This window comes from Sinohyriopsis cumingii, chromosome 18, assembly GCF_028554795.1.
Source record: "Sinohyriopsis cumingii isolate HCF-2022 chromosome 18, ASM2855479v2, whole genome shotgun sequence".
Taxonomy (NCBI): domain Eukaryota; kingdom Metazoa; phylum Mollusca; class Bivalvia; order Unionida; family Unionidae; genus Sinohyriopsis; species Sinohyriopsis cumingii.
In genome coordinates this window covers 84,586,109-84,601,730 of record NC_142978.1, presented here as the reverse complement: position 1 = coordinate 84,601,730, position 15,622 = coordinate 84,586,109, and the positions used below count along the sequence as shown (strand labels likewise).

Sequence of the window (15,622 nt, the reverse complement as noted above, 5' to 3'; positions counted from 1 at the left end):
TCCATGGAAAAAGAGCAGTATTTAAAATCAGTAGATTGGCTTCTAAACCGGAAGAGTTTTATTAGCATAACTTTTAAGCCTCTTAAGAGGATTGAAAACAAAACAAGTTTATATTTTGCCATAATATATATTATGTTCATACTATAATAAAAGATCAAGTTTTGAACATGAATCAGATTCTGATCTTGATGGCAAATGTTACAATAATAATACAAGTCGGTATATTATCAATTAATGAAGGAAGAACAGGTGTTTATCGTATAGTTCATTGCAGAGATTTTTGTTTTACAAAACCTAATTGCTTTTTTAGCTTTATTTACAAGATCACTGTCTGGTGACCACTGATGACATTCATAGTGATTATTAAGCTGCACATTTAACGCTCTCAATATTTTTATTGTCCAGATTTCCCCAGTAATCACTTTGTATTTTGCAAAGAATGGAGAATGTCCTCTCTGTATTAGCATCAGTATATGGTAAATAATGACAGCACAACCGTGCTCACCCAACAAAGAAGTTCTAATTTCAGTTTTCCTGTTGCTGGAATTGTAAGTTTACTGACTGTGACTTCTGTCTTATATTCCAAGCAATGTTCAACCAGAGGAAGAAATTCTGACTTGGACTTGAGTTGTATTCCTGAGTCATTTCCACAAAGTCTTTTTTTTTAATTAGGTGAAACACAAAAGATGCATACCTTTCACATACACAAGCAAATTCAGGATCTTTGCTACTAACTTGAATTCGGAAATCCAAACATTGTTGAAGTTATAATATTTCTTAGTTGGTGGTTTCTTAGCAGTGCAAAAAAGCACACATTATAGAATTTTTTACATGAATTACCATATATCCTCGTGTATAAGCTGACTCCCCCCCCCCCAATGTATAGTTAAAAACATTAAAAAGTGCATGACCTTGCTGAAAAGTCAAAGACATGATCACAAGATGCATGTGATAAGGTCCAAATGCATTCATAAAATGTGAACACCAGCCAGCTGATGCAACAGATTTTGATGAATCTGGTGTCACGTAATCTTTTGCCATTTACATAGCACATAGATTAATTGTAGTTCTTTGACAGTCTATCCATATTGTGAACATTTAGTAACAAAATCATTTGAGTTCATTCTCCAGTTCATGGAATGAAGTGATCCCAGTCCACTGTGCTTTCTTTGCCCTTGGCATCTCTGCTAATGTTGCTTTCCTTTTCTGCCATTTCCATTCTTGCTTCTTGTGTTCACAAACATTTGTGTGCTGCAGCACAGATTTTACCTTGACATATTGAATAACTTTAAGATTGAACACTGCATCATAAATAGAATGCTTTCTTTTATTTCCACTACTATTCATTTTAACAACTGCCTTAATTTTCTGTTAAGAATAAATTTTGTAACTTTTCATAATGGTAGTATCCTATATATATAGTTGTACTTTATTGTGTCATATTTTCAGGGGTGCTTGGTTCTCAGATTGTATTGGATAATTATTTATCATTCTTTCTTTTTTTACTACCAGTAGCTTGATTCAGTTTACAAAATAAGATTGGTTGCTGGCGTAGACATCGTTAAAACCATGACCCCTGCTTCACCTCATTAAACAATACATCAGAGGGTTGGTGTGACATTAGAGGTCCAGTAGTCACTCGATATAAACATTAAACCTCTTTGTTGTAGAAAAAATTTGAAAATATTAAATGAAAGTCACATAATGATTGTAATAAGAACAAAAGACTTGGGTTTTTTTTCCAAGAACAATGTCACTGTCACAGCATCCTGGAGAAAACCAGATTCCTCAAGCAGGCAGCACATGTCTGTAGTAGTTACATGATACCAATGTAAACATCACCGACACATCTCTTAACTTTTCAGTGGGAAATTGGCTCTGATCCCAAACCCCAACATAAAATGTTAAAATATCGAAAATGGGGTGGAATGGGTCAGAGGAAACTCATATTTGCCTGGTATGGGACAACTATGATCATGCGCACCAGTTGGGGATATCTTACTGGCCATAGACCAGTGTCCTGTCACAATAATGGGAACTCCCACAGTACAGCAACATGGATTGGTTGTTGTTGTTGTAGGGTTTTACACCTTTTTTTCAGAAAAAGATAAGCTATATATGGCGGCCAGTATAACTGGTGGAGGAAGAACCCTTGCAAATCCCGGGAAGAACCAATGACCCACGAGAAGCTACTGGCAGGTTTTCTTACGTACACACATTAGCCAAGCCTGAGACTCGAACCCACACAGACAGAGGTGAGATGGCAGTGATCCAGAATGGTGAGTGCTTCAGGCCACCCAGCCACTCAGGGCTCCAAACAGGGATTGGGAGAGAGGCCCCCCTCCCATTGCCTGGCTACTAATAAAGCCCAATGTGTTTTTTGAATTCATTGTACAGATGCCAACAAGGGAAAAGTGTCAGATTGGTATCCCTTCTATTCACCAAATCCTTCTGAATCTCAGCAAGATATGGGGTCATCCTTTTCATGGACATTACTTATCCTTCCCTTTCATACCACTGTGGACTTAACAGCAGGGTTGATGTTGCCAGTTGAGGCCTGTTATCAGCCCCTTGCAGTGTGGATTCCAAGAGGAAGAAGAGAAACAGGTTTTCTTCTCCAAGTGACCAAGGAAAGATGAGAGGCATGCTTATCTTCCTATTGAGTCTGGTGCTTGGGACAGTCCCCTCACTTCATGGGAGGAGTTTCAGGATGAGGTTCCATTTATCCCAGGTCTCCATTGCACCAAAGAAACAGATCTCCCTGACAGAGACAGAGTTACAAAGTCTTGATGGTCTGCAGCTGGAGCAAGGTAACACCATCCTGTCAGTCTTGATTGTCTATTAAGAGTTTGACACAGAGCAGGCAGAGGTGGTACCACATCTCATGGTCCCTTTTCCCCTCAGACTTGTTGACTTCAGCACAGGAGGATGACAAGATCGGGTCATTTCACAAGGCATTACATGAGGTTTTCCATCTTCTTCCTTAGGTTTTGTGACCCTAGCTCTCTGGCTTGGAAGAGACAAAAATTTTCTATAGTTTGGAGAGACACTCCAAGCCTTCCATAAGATCAGACCTGCTCCCCAACACATCCCTTCTTAGCCACTTAACCCCGCTTACTTTTGACTTGGGGACTTCATAAGTATGCATTTTCTGATGGGCCTTGGTTGCTTCCATTTAAGACATTGGGAACTTTAAAGCTCAAGGCTCACTGGTTACTTTAGAGTGCTAAGGGAAGAAATGCAGTCCACAGGTACATTTCCTCTTCACATGAAGTACCTCTGGTTCTGCTTGGACAGGGAGATCTTCTAATCTGACACACTGCTACTTGATCAATCTTCCATGCAAAATGAATAGTCATCATCCAGATAAAGTCATGAGGGAATCATCTCCCTCATTATTTTGACAACTGTTTGGTCCACATTGGCCACTTAGAGATGTTAAGTCATGATCTTTCACACTGATGATCCAGTGTGTATTCACTTGGCCTTGAATCCAACTTGGAAATATTAGGGGAAAAAAGAGGTGAAACCTGTATGTTTTCAAGCCTGTGTTTTCCTCCTGAAGACAATGTTTTTTTGTTTATTTGAAAGTAAAATAGGTATGAATAAAACAGTGCTTCAAGTACCCATCAAACATAAGTAGACACTAGGCAATTGCTTGAGAATTTTAGTAACCTTTCAAATTATGGGTCACCAAACCTTAATAATTGTAGACTGTAGACAGAACAAAATCAGTTTAGATGGGAATTTATTGTAGAAGGTGACAAAAAATTTAAGTTTAATTTACAGTGGACTGAAAAGTAATTATATAACTGCATAATTTGCAGGAGTTATGCCCCCATATTACTGTCCTGACATAATTGCCTGCAGCATAACTTGACCAAGTCCCCTTTGGGCTTGGAAATGTAGAATAGGCCAGATGCATCCACTAGCACGTTGTACGAGGTTACTTAGTGGAGACAACCTGTTTTCTGTTGGCTGTATCCCATGTCATTGGAGGAGAGGATTCATATAGTTGAGTCTAGTGATGCCAAGCTTCAGGGGCTATGATAAAGAAATTCAGTTTTAATGATTTGCATACTTTTTAAAGGTCACTTTTAAGATTAAACTAATATAGTGTTGTTCTTGAAACCTTGCAAATGACATAGTCTCTGTGGGAAGAGGTCGTGGTCAGTTGAATAATATTTCTTAAGTATATGAACTTGTGTAGCCCAGGCATTAATAAAGCAGTAAAGAAGGATAAATCATCCACTCTGATTTCATAACAGATCAGGAGCACAGATGATGAAATTATTATATTCCATTATGGAGAAAAAACTAATCTTTAAAGTTTGACAGTGACTCAGGAAGCTGTTCTGACGTTAACCAAGACCTCTTATTATTGAACACTATACAAGATATCATCTCATTATAGCTTAAGCACTACAAGGCTTGGTTGGAGAGCCAGAGAAAAAACTTGCTTATAGAGTACAGCTGCATGGTCCACTCTGACCATTGGCTTAACTCGAAGCAATTTGTGGTGGTATCCGTTAGTGTATTTCTAGAAATCTCAAGTCTTCATGAGGATGTTAAGATGGATGCAGTGAGTCTGAAAAGCTTGAAAATTTCAGGTCTCAGAATGTCTCATAAGTGAAATGAATTAACATTCTCCCTAATGTCTGTTTGTTTCCCATAAACATGCAGATCCTGACATCTGTGTCACTTTGCCTTCATCACTTAAAGCCAAGTTTTAGAATATCATATTTGACACTTTCATCTCTAATCCACTGCATTGTTTTAACTGCCAGAAATATGACCACCACATAGATGGCTGCAAGAGCAAACCAGTATATCCCAGATGTTGGTAGGAGTTTCCCAGTGATTATCATACATAGAGAAGGTTGTTTATGTGAATTGCAAGGGAGAAAATTTGTTATACTGTGTAGATTAGATTACCCAAAGTAGAAATCAAAAAACTAGACCCAGTGTGTGAAATGGGAAAAGTATGAGCTTTTTTTGAGCAAAGGATAATTTGTGGCTGACATAGCTCTTTTTCACAGTTGGCAAAGTGGAAAAGAAACCTTCCATATATTCTGTCAATGCTCAGACAGACATTTCATGGTCAGAAGGTGAAACCAAGTTGAAAGTCTTGATTTTGCAAAACTTGTGCAAGCAACCATCCATGCAAAGAGTGAAGTGGATAATGCAAATGAGTATGACATTGTAGCAAATTTGAACCTGAATGCTACCAATGAAAACCGTTTTGAAATCCAGCCCATGAAAGAGCAGTAAACATAAGGCCACAATCATCATAGAAACTGTGTCACTAAATTTTCAAATAGATGTGACAATCCTATCAAGCACGTTAAAGAAATTTGGAAGTACATGTACAGAGACCATGGACACTGGAGAGCCCTCTGATAACATGCCAGGAAAACTGCTAGATATTGATAAAATTAGTTTTCTACTTAAGTACATTTGCTGTCTGCTGAAGGAGGCCTATTTAATGTTATGACTTCAAATACTATTTATAAAATATGGATGAAGCTGCTGAATGTGTGTCTATCATTATATATATATCACTGCATTCCTCGGAACCAAACTGCTTGTCTTTAACTTCAACCTCTGCAAGGGCATCTGGTAACATGTTTTAACTAGATAATCAATAAAAGTGTCTCATTGCTCAGTTGAAAATATTAGTATGCACTTGATTATGGTGGTTGATCTGGAAATCCAATACTTACCTGATCAGATTGAAATTGTTAATTTTAATGAAAGTGCTTGCCTTTACAGATCACTGTCATCTGACCTCTGTCCACATGGCTTTGAATCTCAGGCTTTGTCATTGTGGGTATGTGAGTAAGCTCCCAGTAGCTTTCTGTTGGTCAGTGGTTCTAATGGGGGATTTCCTGTGTTCTTCCTCCAACAGTTATACAGTTACACTTGCTCCCATGTATTGCTTATTTTGTGCTTAAAAAATGGCATTGAACCCAAAACAACAACAGTTTTAATGAATGTTAAGGTTTTGTTATGCTCACTACTAAACAGTTGTGCTCAATTTATATTTTATAATTTTTTCCTTTATATATGTATATCAGTCTGCAAAGTGAAAGTATTTTTAGATTGAGCTCATGTGTATTGTATTTTTTAAAAACATTCTAACCAATAAAAGGCAGGTTGAACAAAAAGAGGACATCTTGGATGAGTTTTGGTTCAAAATGCATGAACATTCAGTCAGTTCCTTAAGGTTCACATGTCAGTATTCAATGAAGGTAATTTAGGATATATTAAATTATTAACAGTAAGCACTGTTAATAATTGCAAAACATGCTTTTTAACACTGATATAAGCTGATGATGAAGAGAGATATTTGTCTAGAATACTTGAAAAGTCATTTTTATGGGGAAGATGGTTCTAAGTCATGATCAGATGAAGTAAGTTTTGCTTTCTTGATGTATTTTGGCAAATTTACAAGAATGAGAATGAATTGCCATCTAGCCTTGACCCTAACTGTTTTGTATATTTGGAATTTGTTAAGCTTAGTAGCAATATATATGGCCATTCCATGCAACTGTACTTCACTCTTCACACTGTTTTCATTTTTCAGATCAGTTTGGATTGATGGCAAATATTCCCACTTTCATTGTGCTGGGGCAAAGATAGCAAGTTCTCACAGCAACACGGGTGCAGTAATTTGCCAGTCAGTTTCAAGCATTAGACACAATAATTTACTCTTTCATCTTGGAGTTGCTGCTTAATTGCATTGCAGTGTTTCTGCTGTTGCTAAAAATAGAAAAATCTCTAAATGACTTGTTTGAAAACATTGCAACAGATTTTGACTAGACTGGTCGAAAGCACCATGGCATGAAGGGCTTTCAGGTTCGCACACAAGATGCCAAGCTTCCATAAAATATTGCCACAGTTTCAAACATTTGAGAAACAATACAGCAACAACTTGTGTAAAAAGCACTTATGCAGGACAGGACAAATTTGATAAAACCCACATTATCATGAAGGGCGTTTAATTTGAACCTGATGATGAAAATCTACTATCAAATGTGGCCACTGTTACTAAAAAGGGAAGCACTTAGTAACAACATCTAAAAACAAAATAACTCTACAAAAATTTTATTAATTTGATCAAAAAATTATTATTGCATGAAAGTCTTTCAGACTGGTACAGATGATGCAGGGCTGCAATCAGATATGGCTGACATCACTAAAAATAGAAAAACCTCCAAGTTACTACATCTCCAAAACCACTTGGTACAGTTTGACCAAATTTGTCAGAGAGCTTTTTGGTATAAAGAACTGCCAGCAAGTGATACTGATTGGCATCAAATATATTTGAGCATACCAAAATAGAGAATCTTTGAGGCAATTCATTTCATAATATATGCAATCATCAGAATTTGAATATGCAATCAACAGAATCAGAAGAAATTTATACAGAATTCATCCTACCAGACCAGATTTCTTTACTATTGCATTTGGGTATTAGGCTGTTTGGGCCTCTTTTTTTAATATATAGTGTGCTGTATGTAAATTTTCATTCTGATAAAAAATAAATTCTTATTAACATTTGCAAATTGTAGTTCAGCAAATTAAAATTCACATTTTGAACCATTGTTACTACTTACAGCCCGAAATTAAATTATTCCAAAGTGTGTACAAAAATTGCAGGTAATACAGCAGATGTATGTTGCTTGTCATAGTGTGAACAATGGTTGTATTTGAGAATAGACAGGTTTCACAATCCCCAGTTGATGGAAGTAGCATAGTTATCACATTATCTCATTATTTGAAAGTGAAGCTTGCGGTTTATAGTTCATGTCAGTACACAAAAGATAATTCAGGACAATCAGAGTCAAACAGCTATTTATATTTTTTTATTGGAGCTAAATTGTTCTAAAGAAACAACCCTTTGAATAATAAATGATTAAATAAAATAAGTAAAAAGAGTAATAAAAAAAAAAGGGAAAATAAATATAATAGCTTAATGTATATCATTTTAATCCCGTCCTTGGCAAATTGCAACAACTCAACAAGCGTGTCATGCAAGTAATAAAACTATGCTAGACCAGATGGATTTTATACAAATAAGTACCTGCTATGAGATATGTTGTTTATTAATGGTTGATAATTATTTGGTCCACATAAATTATAACCTCAGGTTAACTTTCATGAGCTGCATGACTTGGTGGCAAGGGCATGGGAATACTGGCAATGAAAACTAATCATTGGTACAGCACTCTCATTATAGACCCCTTGATTATGAGGTTGAAGTGATTATGGATCCTGATTTATTATTTAGTAGTAAAATTATGTCTAATTTACATCATTACAAAGTGGGTTCACAATCAAGCAGTATACTCCATGACTGCCATGAATGCATTATAATGATGGAGTGGTGCTTAAAGAAATTTAAATTCTATTCCTTTACAGTAGATGAAGGAATTAAAAATGAATTGCTTCTGTAAAACAAGATATAAAGAGGGATTATGGTCTGTGAGGTGACATGCAATGTTTTATGTAGACCTGGAATGTGCATGCACTGTCCCATATTAATGATGATGTGCAACATAATATGCTTAAAAAACAAGTAAAATATACACTGTGTACTCATTAAATGCATATCCTTAATTTGATAGATCTCCCTTAGAAGAAGTTAATAATTATCATTGGAGATAATTGACTTGGAAGGGAGTTGATAGCAACTTGCTCATATATAGTTTTGTCAGCATGTTTATATTTTTTTTTAAAAATTGAACTCAAACAAAATGGGTAATTATTTCAAGATTAGTGCATTTAAGTAAAAAGAACAAACAAATATACGTCACTGTATTCATTTTGTCAGTGGCTTTCCACTATTACGTTTCTTGTTTAAAGAAAATGTTAGCAATAACTACACTTTTTCCTTAAAAGATCCAGCTCCAATTTCACCAAGACCATATAAAAAACATAAATCTCATCTTTTGAAATTTTAGTGATAATTTGTTTTAATTAGAATTTAATTTCAGCAAATCAGACCACTTGATTCTAGGCTCAGATTTTACAGTCTTTGCTCAAGTTACATTTCTCAAGTCCAGAATCATGTATTGTTCTTCACTGTAAGTTACAAATGGCAACTCGAGACAAATTAAGCATTACTGGTAATGGCAACTCAACACACCTGATTTTGTATTACTGGCAAAGTCAACTCAGGATATCAGATTATGCATTATTGATAAGGCAACTCAAGACAACAAATGGGGCCCCGAGTGGCCGAGTGGTCTAAAGCGCTCTCCGTTACAGATCACTGCCATCTAACCTCTGTCTACGTAGGTTCGAGTCTCGGATTCGGCCAATGGGGGTATGTGAGAAAGCTTGCCAGTAGCTTCTCGAGGGTTGGTGGTTCTTTCTGTGGTTTTCCCGGGTTCTTCCTCCACCAATAATACTGGCTGCCATGTATAGCCTATCGTGTGCTGAAAAATGGCATTAAACCCTACAGCAACAACAAGACAACAGATTAGGCATTACTTGTAATGGCAACTGGCAAGAACTGATCGGGCATTACTGGCAGTGGCAGCTGTAAACAAGAGATTAGGAATTTATAGTAAAGGAATCTTGAAATAACCGATTATGCATTACTGATAAATGATGGGTCTTGATTTCGTTATTGTATGATTGCCCTTGTATGCAATAAAGTATTGTCCTGAATGCTGTCTGTTTGTCTTATGCATCAGTCATAGATACATTTCCTTATGAGACTTGAATATGTGATTTTCAAGACTGCCATTACCAGTTTAGCATTGTCCAGTTAATAATTCTAGCTCATCAGAGGGACATGAAGATGGTCATGGATAACCTTTACTTAAGTTGGTATGTTGATAATGGGGTTTAAGAAAATCTTAGTAGTTTCAGTGAAAGAGAGTTCAGATAACCAAGGATTTAAACTATAAAAGAAACTTTAGTCTGGAATAATATCACTTCCTGTTTTCAGGAGATTCCTTAAGGTTTGCTTGACACCTCTAATTTAAAAATAAGTATAGAACAAGTAATGGTTAAGTCGCTGTGTGCACTGATTGCTGTTCCATTAGTGACTTAGTTCACTTTGCATATGTAACTTGTTTTCTAAAACAGTATTCAAAGTAAAGTTGTACATTTTAAGGAGGGATGTTTATGTGAACTGCACATTCATTTTATTATATGTACAAAACAGATTTCTGAATTTAAAAAAAATATGTAGAAGTTAAGTGCCATTTCTTGAGTAATAAATGTCTTCATTCCAATTTCAGATTCATTCCATAAAGGAGAAAGCTAGGTGGTTTGCTGATTTGCCTGAGGAAGAGTTCAACTGCCTGGTCGCAAGGGCCAGAAATTTCAGCCTTGCCCCGTCCACCATGTCTGTTAGCACGCAGCCAGATTCAAAGTATTTAAGATACCACAGTGAAGAGGAGGACGAGGGCCTAGGCACTGCAAAGTTCAAACAATCAAATACATTCAGTCTCTGTTCATCCCATGCAGAAAAGGCTGGTCTGCACTCTTCAGAATCAGATGTCCGCAGATATGATGAGGATTCAGGTGTCTGCAATTCCAGTAAAGCTACAAATAGCATAGACAGTCTGTCTGACCAAGATGCAAGCGAGAGTGAAGGAAGAGGTTGTTATGACTACTTCCCCCAATCACAGGTAAAGATCCACTCCGGAGGTGGATTGCATCTAGATTATGATGAGGTGCATGAGGTTCAGTCAGACCGATCCTCACAAGATGTCACCTCTCCACGCAGTGATGTGGAAATTGAAATGACTGAAATAGTTACTAATAGGCCAGACAGTAACCGTGATGCAGATTTCTACACAGATGATGACAGTGATGATGATCGGAACATTCATCAAAGTTTGTACTCGTCTCGTTCATTTAGAGGTGACTACAACCCCATGCATAGAGAAAGCAAAGAGGAATATGCTCAATGTTTCAGTCCTAATTTTGAAGGGAGTAGAGGTACATGGGGTTCTAGTGCACATTCTGGACTCCGTAGTCAAGGTCAAGTTGATGAAAAAATTACCTTTTCAACTGTTCTTGGTGGTAACATTTACAGTCGATACAGTAATCCTTGTCCCAGATCAGAGTTGCATACCAGCAGTGACAAAGTCAAAATAGAGAAAACCTTTTACTCCAAGCCTCCATTTGGGGATGGGCAGGATCAGCTAGAGAAAGTGGGTAGGTCTATTCAACCTCTTCTGGGCCACATTAGTGATGCCCCAGCTCCCAACATGCCAGAAGCCAGGAAACTGATTCCTCTCACCTCTGAGGATAACAAAAAGAAGAAAAAGAAAAAGAAAGCACCTAAAGGTTGGTATAACTTATTTAGGTCCACTAAATGAAAAAGCAGGACAGATGTTCTGCTTCACATCATTCACAAGTGAAAAGCCATTTGCATTTCACAGGTGCCTATTATTTCTATCAGGCCAGTGCTCAAAGAATTTTTTTCAGACACTTGCACTGATTTGAAAGCCACTAAACCAATAGTGCTGGATGTTTTTGCCATTACTTTGACACTGAAACTGCAATATTTTAAACAATGAGATATCAGAATGCTTTAAATTGACCATTTTTTTCAGAGACTAATTTTCTATGATTCTGTCTACTTAGATTTTAGTTTAATCTGATTTTATTTAAAGCAGTTTTTCTTCAGATGTAAACCAGCACTCAGTAGTTTTGTTTTCTGAACACTGAATAAATCTCCATGTATCATGATGAAAGTGGAAAACAGAAATTAAGTCTGAGGCATTGGTCCTTTTTTACTTAATTATCTAAAATAATAGATTTAAGTTCCTTAATTCTTAACTTTTTATGTCATAGTACTGTGGAGTTGTCACAGTTACAGAAAACATTTTGTATATCAATAGAACCAGCAGCTATCACCTCTCTGAACTAAATGGATTACAGGACATTTGAGTACTATCAGTAATCAATGAAATACTGAAAACAAAAATGTTACCGTTCTCCATTCATCGGTCATGTGCCTTGTTTTGTATTTAAAGTTTATAGGTTTTGATAAGTAGATACAAATGGAGAAGATGACTGTTAATAATTTACTAGTGTCTTCGAAGAGCCTCAAAATTAAAACTGCCACATTTCATAGGTGCACTCTATGATTCTTTCTAACAAATTAGTGAACACATTTTCTGATTAATCTGACAGGCAGCTCACTTACAATAAACGGGCCCAATCTAGATTTAGAATGGTATTTGGCTGACTGATCAATCGAGCTTGGCTGGCACATTATGTGCGGTAGTCTATTGTCCATCATCATCAGCCCATCTTCTGTCCTTTCATCAGCACAAGTTTGTTACTGCTACTCCTCCAGCAGACCTGCCAACCCTTATGACTTTGCCTTAAGTCTTGCAGAAATGACCCTTAAAATGCAGACTTGTAGAATAAGCACAATTTATGGAAATATGATTGTTTGTGGTAAAATCTGGATACTGATTTGTCCATGTTTGATTTGGATCTGGGTTTTGCATTCGATTCAGTGAAGTTGGTCAAATAACCAAACCAACTTTACAGGAGTACCTCATACATTTTAAAATGGACATATTTTGTGATAAAAAAGTATACATGGTCAAGCTGTTACTTATTTGTTCCAGAAATGGTGTTCTCCAGTGATAATTTTCAAAAGAAAACTTCTTAGTTAAAATAGTGCAGAAGAATAACCTGGAATATTCAGATTCTTGGTGGGAAAAAGCAATAAGGACAACAATGTGTTAATTTGAGAAGGGCACATGGCAGAAAAGATAATTGCTGTTGCCATGCCCCACGTGAAATTTAATTTTTTTTACTATGTCAGGTTGAGAGATATCAAGAAGCCATTGAGTTCTATATTGTTTGGAACTGTAGTTTGTGAAACTCAGTTTTAGATAACTAAGGTTCAAATTAACTTTACATATTTTTGGGATCTAGTTGAACACAGTGTTTATTGTCACTGCATCAGTCTTGAATGATACTTCTCGATTTTTAAATGCATGTTTTCATAGCAGTAAATGATATTTTGATACACCTTACTGAAAACTGGTTTAATTTATGCAAAATTTTGTTACTGCTTGACACATAAGGTTTTGTATGGGTTGGCAGGTCTGCCTTTAGACAACATGGTGGATTACCATAAAATGATTACACATTCATCCTATGGTCTGGTTGGTCCTGGAATGAAGATGTTGCTACTAAATTTCAAAAACCTTGAGCATTTTCTCTTCATCCACTGTGCTTTGAATTGCAAGGGTGGTAAGTTGTTTGGTTATAAGGGTTTAGATTTCTTCCTTTTTCTGTCATCATTTGTTGATAGTTTGGTAATTGCATGAAAAGCAGTCCAGTACCCAATCGTACATGTCACGTCCTTGTTACATAATTGTTTATTGACAAGCTTGAAAATGATGGAAATGTAACAGCTTACCTTTAGGTGGGTAATGAGGTTGGATTTTGTTCTGCCTTTCACAGCAACTTCTGCAGAGCAGTGTTTGCATGCAGCTTTAAATGTACAGGTGCACTTTAATGGCCCAAAGTGGTTGAACATGAGAAAAGGCATGTTGAAAACCAGTAATTGACTTCACAATGAACAGTGACTAAGAGCCACACAACAGGTCATTTTATATGGGCCTTTTAAACTTGTCACCTATGCTATATAAACTTGGCATTCTGCTAAGAAGTCAAGTAAAGTGCATTTATTTGAAGGCTACTTCATTGCTAACTGATACCTGATGAAAGAGTTGCTAATGGAACATGAATTTTTGTATCAACTCATTAATACTAGGTGCAGCATTTAAGCGTCAGGAGGTAGTACCCCACTTCTGAGCTCTGTAGCGTCAAGGTCATTTGAGATGCACTAAAGTGGGTGGTATTAAAGAAAAGCTAACAGATGTAGTTCTACAATGGTAACAAATAATCTAGACTTTCTAGTCACATTACAAAATACAGAGGGAAAAACATATTTTTTGAGACCTGATTTTGTACACAAAAAATTCTCGCATTGGAATCCGATTTTGTGTCCAGAATTTAGACTTTTTGGCCTGAAATCTAAGGCAGACCATTACAAAATGCACACAGACAGGAGAACCTTTGCAAAATGTGGGATAAGATGGGGATTTGGAGTAAAACAGGGTCAGAACACAAAAATAATGGGTCCAATAAGCAACAGAAACAAAAAAGGCAGTGTATCCCCTAGTGATGCAGGACTGAGAGTCAAACATCTAGGTGTCAAAACTGGGGGTCGGACTGAGTAAAAAACAAACTTTGGTATCAAAAATGGGGGTCAGATTAAACATTTACGGGTCTCTGAAGCGCAAATGAGGGTAAAGGGAAACACTGAAAGGACTCCAGAACTTTTACCCTTCTGCACATGCACAAGCGAAATGGCCAATGAAAAATGTTTCTAACTCAACTTGGCTGCAGTCTATACTAAAATCTCTTGCAAGTCAATTTATTTGCTTGTAATTGGAAGTAGTCCCCAAAATGTGTTTTCTACTCACATTTCAGGCGAAAATGACAAAAATCTCCTGGGGTTAATGAGTTCACAAAAGTTCACCTAGAATTATAAGACAATATATTTTTTTAGAAAAATTAGATTGTTTATTGGAAACCTAAAATTCCCTATTCCTGATTGTAATAGTTAGCATTCATGGTCTTTTGTTTATGAGAACTAAAATTATAATTACTTTTTGTGGGGGTTGTAGTCATTTTGTATTCATAATTATTCAGTGTGATTACACTGTCAGTGAAGAACAATTATGATTATAGAGCTTCTGGAATCAATGATTACAATTCAGATTACAGCTCACACTCTAATTAAGATTTGCCATCAAAAATGGCCCCGTCCTGTTCACAAGAGACAGTTTGAATGAAGCAGACTATCGAAGAACAAAAGAAAAGTGGTATTATTCTTCAATAAAATAAACATCATTTTCAAAATGTGTACTTCTAGCTTAAAGTATGGAGTATGTTGTTTCACGTGTATAATGTAAGGATCTGAACAGGATTACTATAAAAAGCACATTATACACCCTCGCTGCTTTTAATAAACTTCTAAAAACTTGTGGACAGAAACCACCTTTTCTTTTGGCCACAGTGACTTTGATCCATGATTTCTAATCTGTAAGTGATTAGTGTCAGATTTACCCCAAGTGTAAACATTCTACAGTGTGTGATCCATGACAATGATCTAGAGCTAATTTTATTGTTCAGAAACCATTTTTCTTCCTTTGTTGAAAGAGTGTGATGTTGAAGGTCCTTTATTTTTAAGGTCTGGATAATTTGTGAAATATTTTTTAAAATCTGAATGTTGAGAAATAGATTTAAAAGTTGCTAACACCAATCAAGCAGCCACCACCCCGGGTAAAAAATGACCATGATGTAAAGTTTTAAAAATTTTAAATTTTGTTGTGCTCTCTAGTCATGTTATGGTTTTGTGCATTGAATAGGTATACTTGCTCATTCTCAAAAGCCAAGATGCTAGTTAAAATGTATTTCTGGAAGCATGTTTATATTTTATGTACCTGTCAAAAGGCAGACTATATGATATTGTCTGTCCACAAGTACGATGTATGACCATCTGCACATCATTTTTCCACAATAACCTTAGTTCTGTTAACTCAAATGTATTTTTCAG

The 15,622-nt window shown here is 36.3% G+C and overlaps 1 protein-coding gene across 2 annotated transcripts in view; it reads left to right on the top strand.

Annotated features, from left to right (window-relative positions):
* Positions 1-15,622, top strand: part of LOC149777193 (uncharacterized) — a 106,699-nt gene that overhangs the window by 2,613 nt on the left and 88,464 nt on the right. The window contains exons 2-3 of one of the 2 annotated variants that reach the window (XM_089941894.1): positions 6,587-6,679; positions 10,257-11,313. In XM_089941894.1, coding sequence (XP_089798020.1) covers positions 10,362-11,313 — 952 coding nt within the window. In that variant the 5' untranslated portion in view covers positions 6,587-6,679; positions 10,257-10,361. The remainder of the gene's footprint in view (positions 1-6,586; positions 6,680-10,256; positions 11,314-15,622) is intronic. The other variant, XM_089941895.1, reaches the window with a different exon arrangement.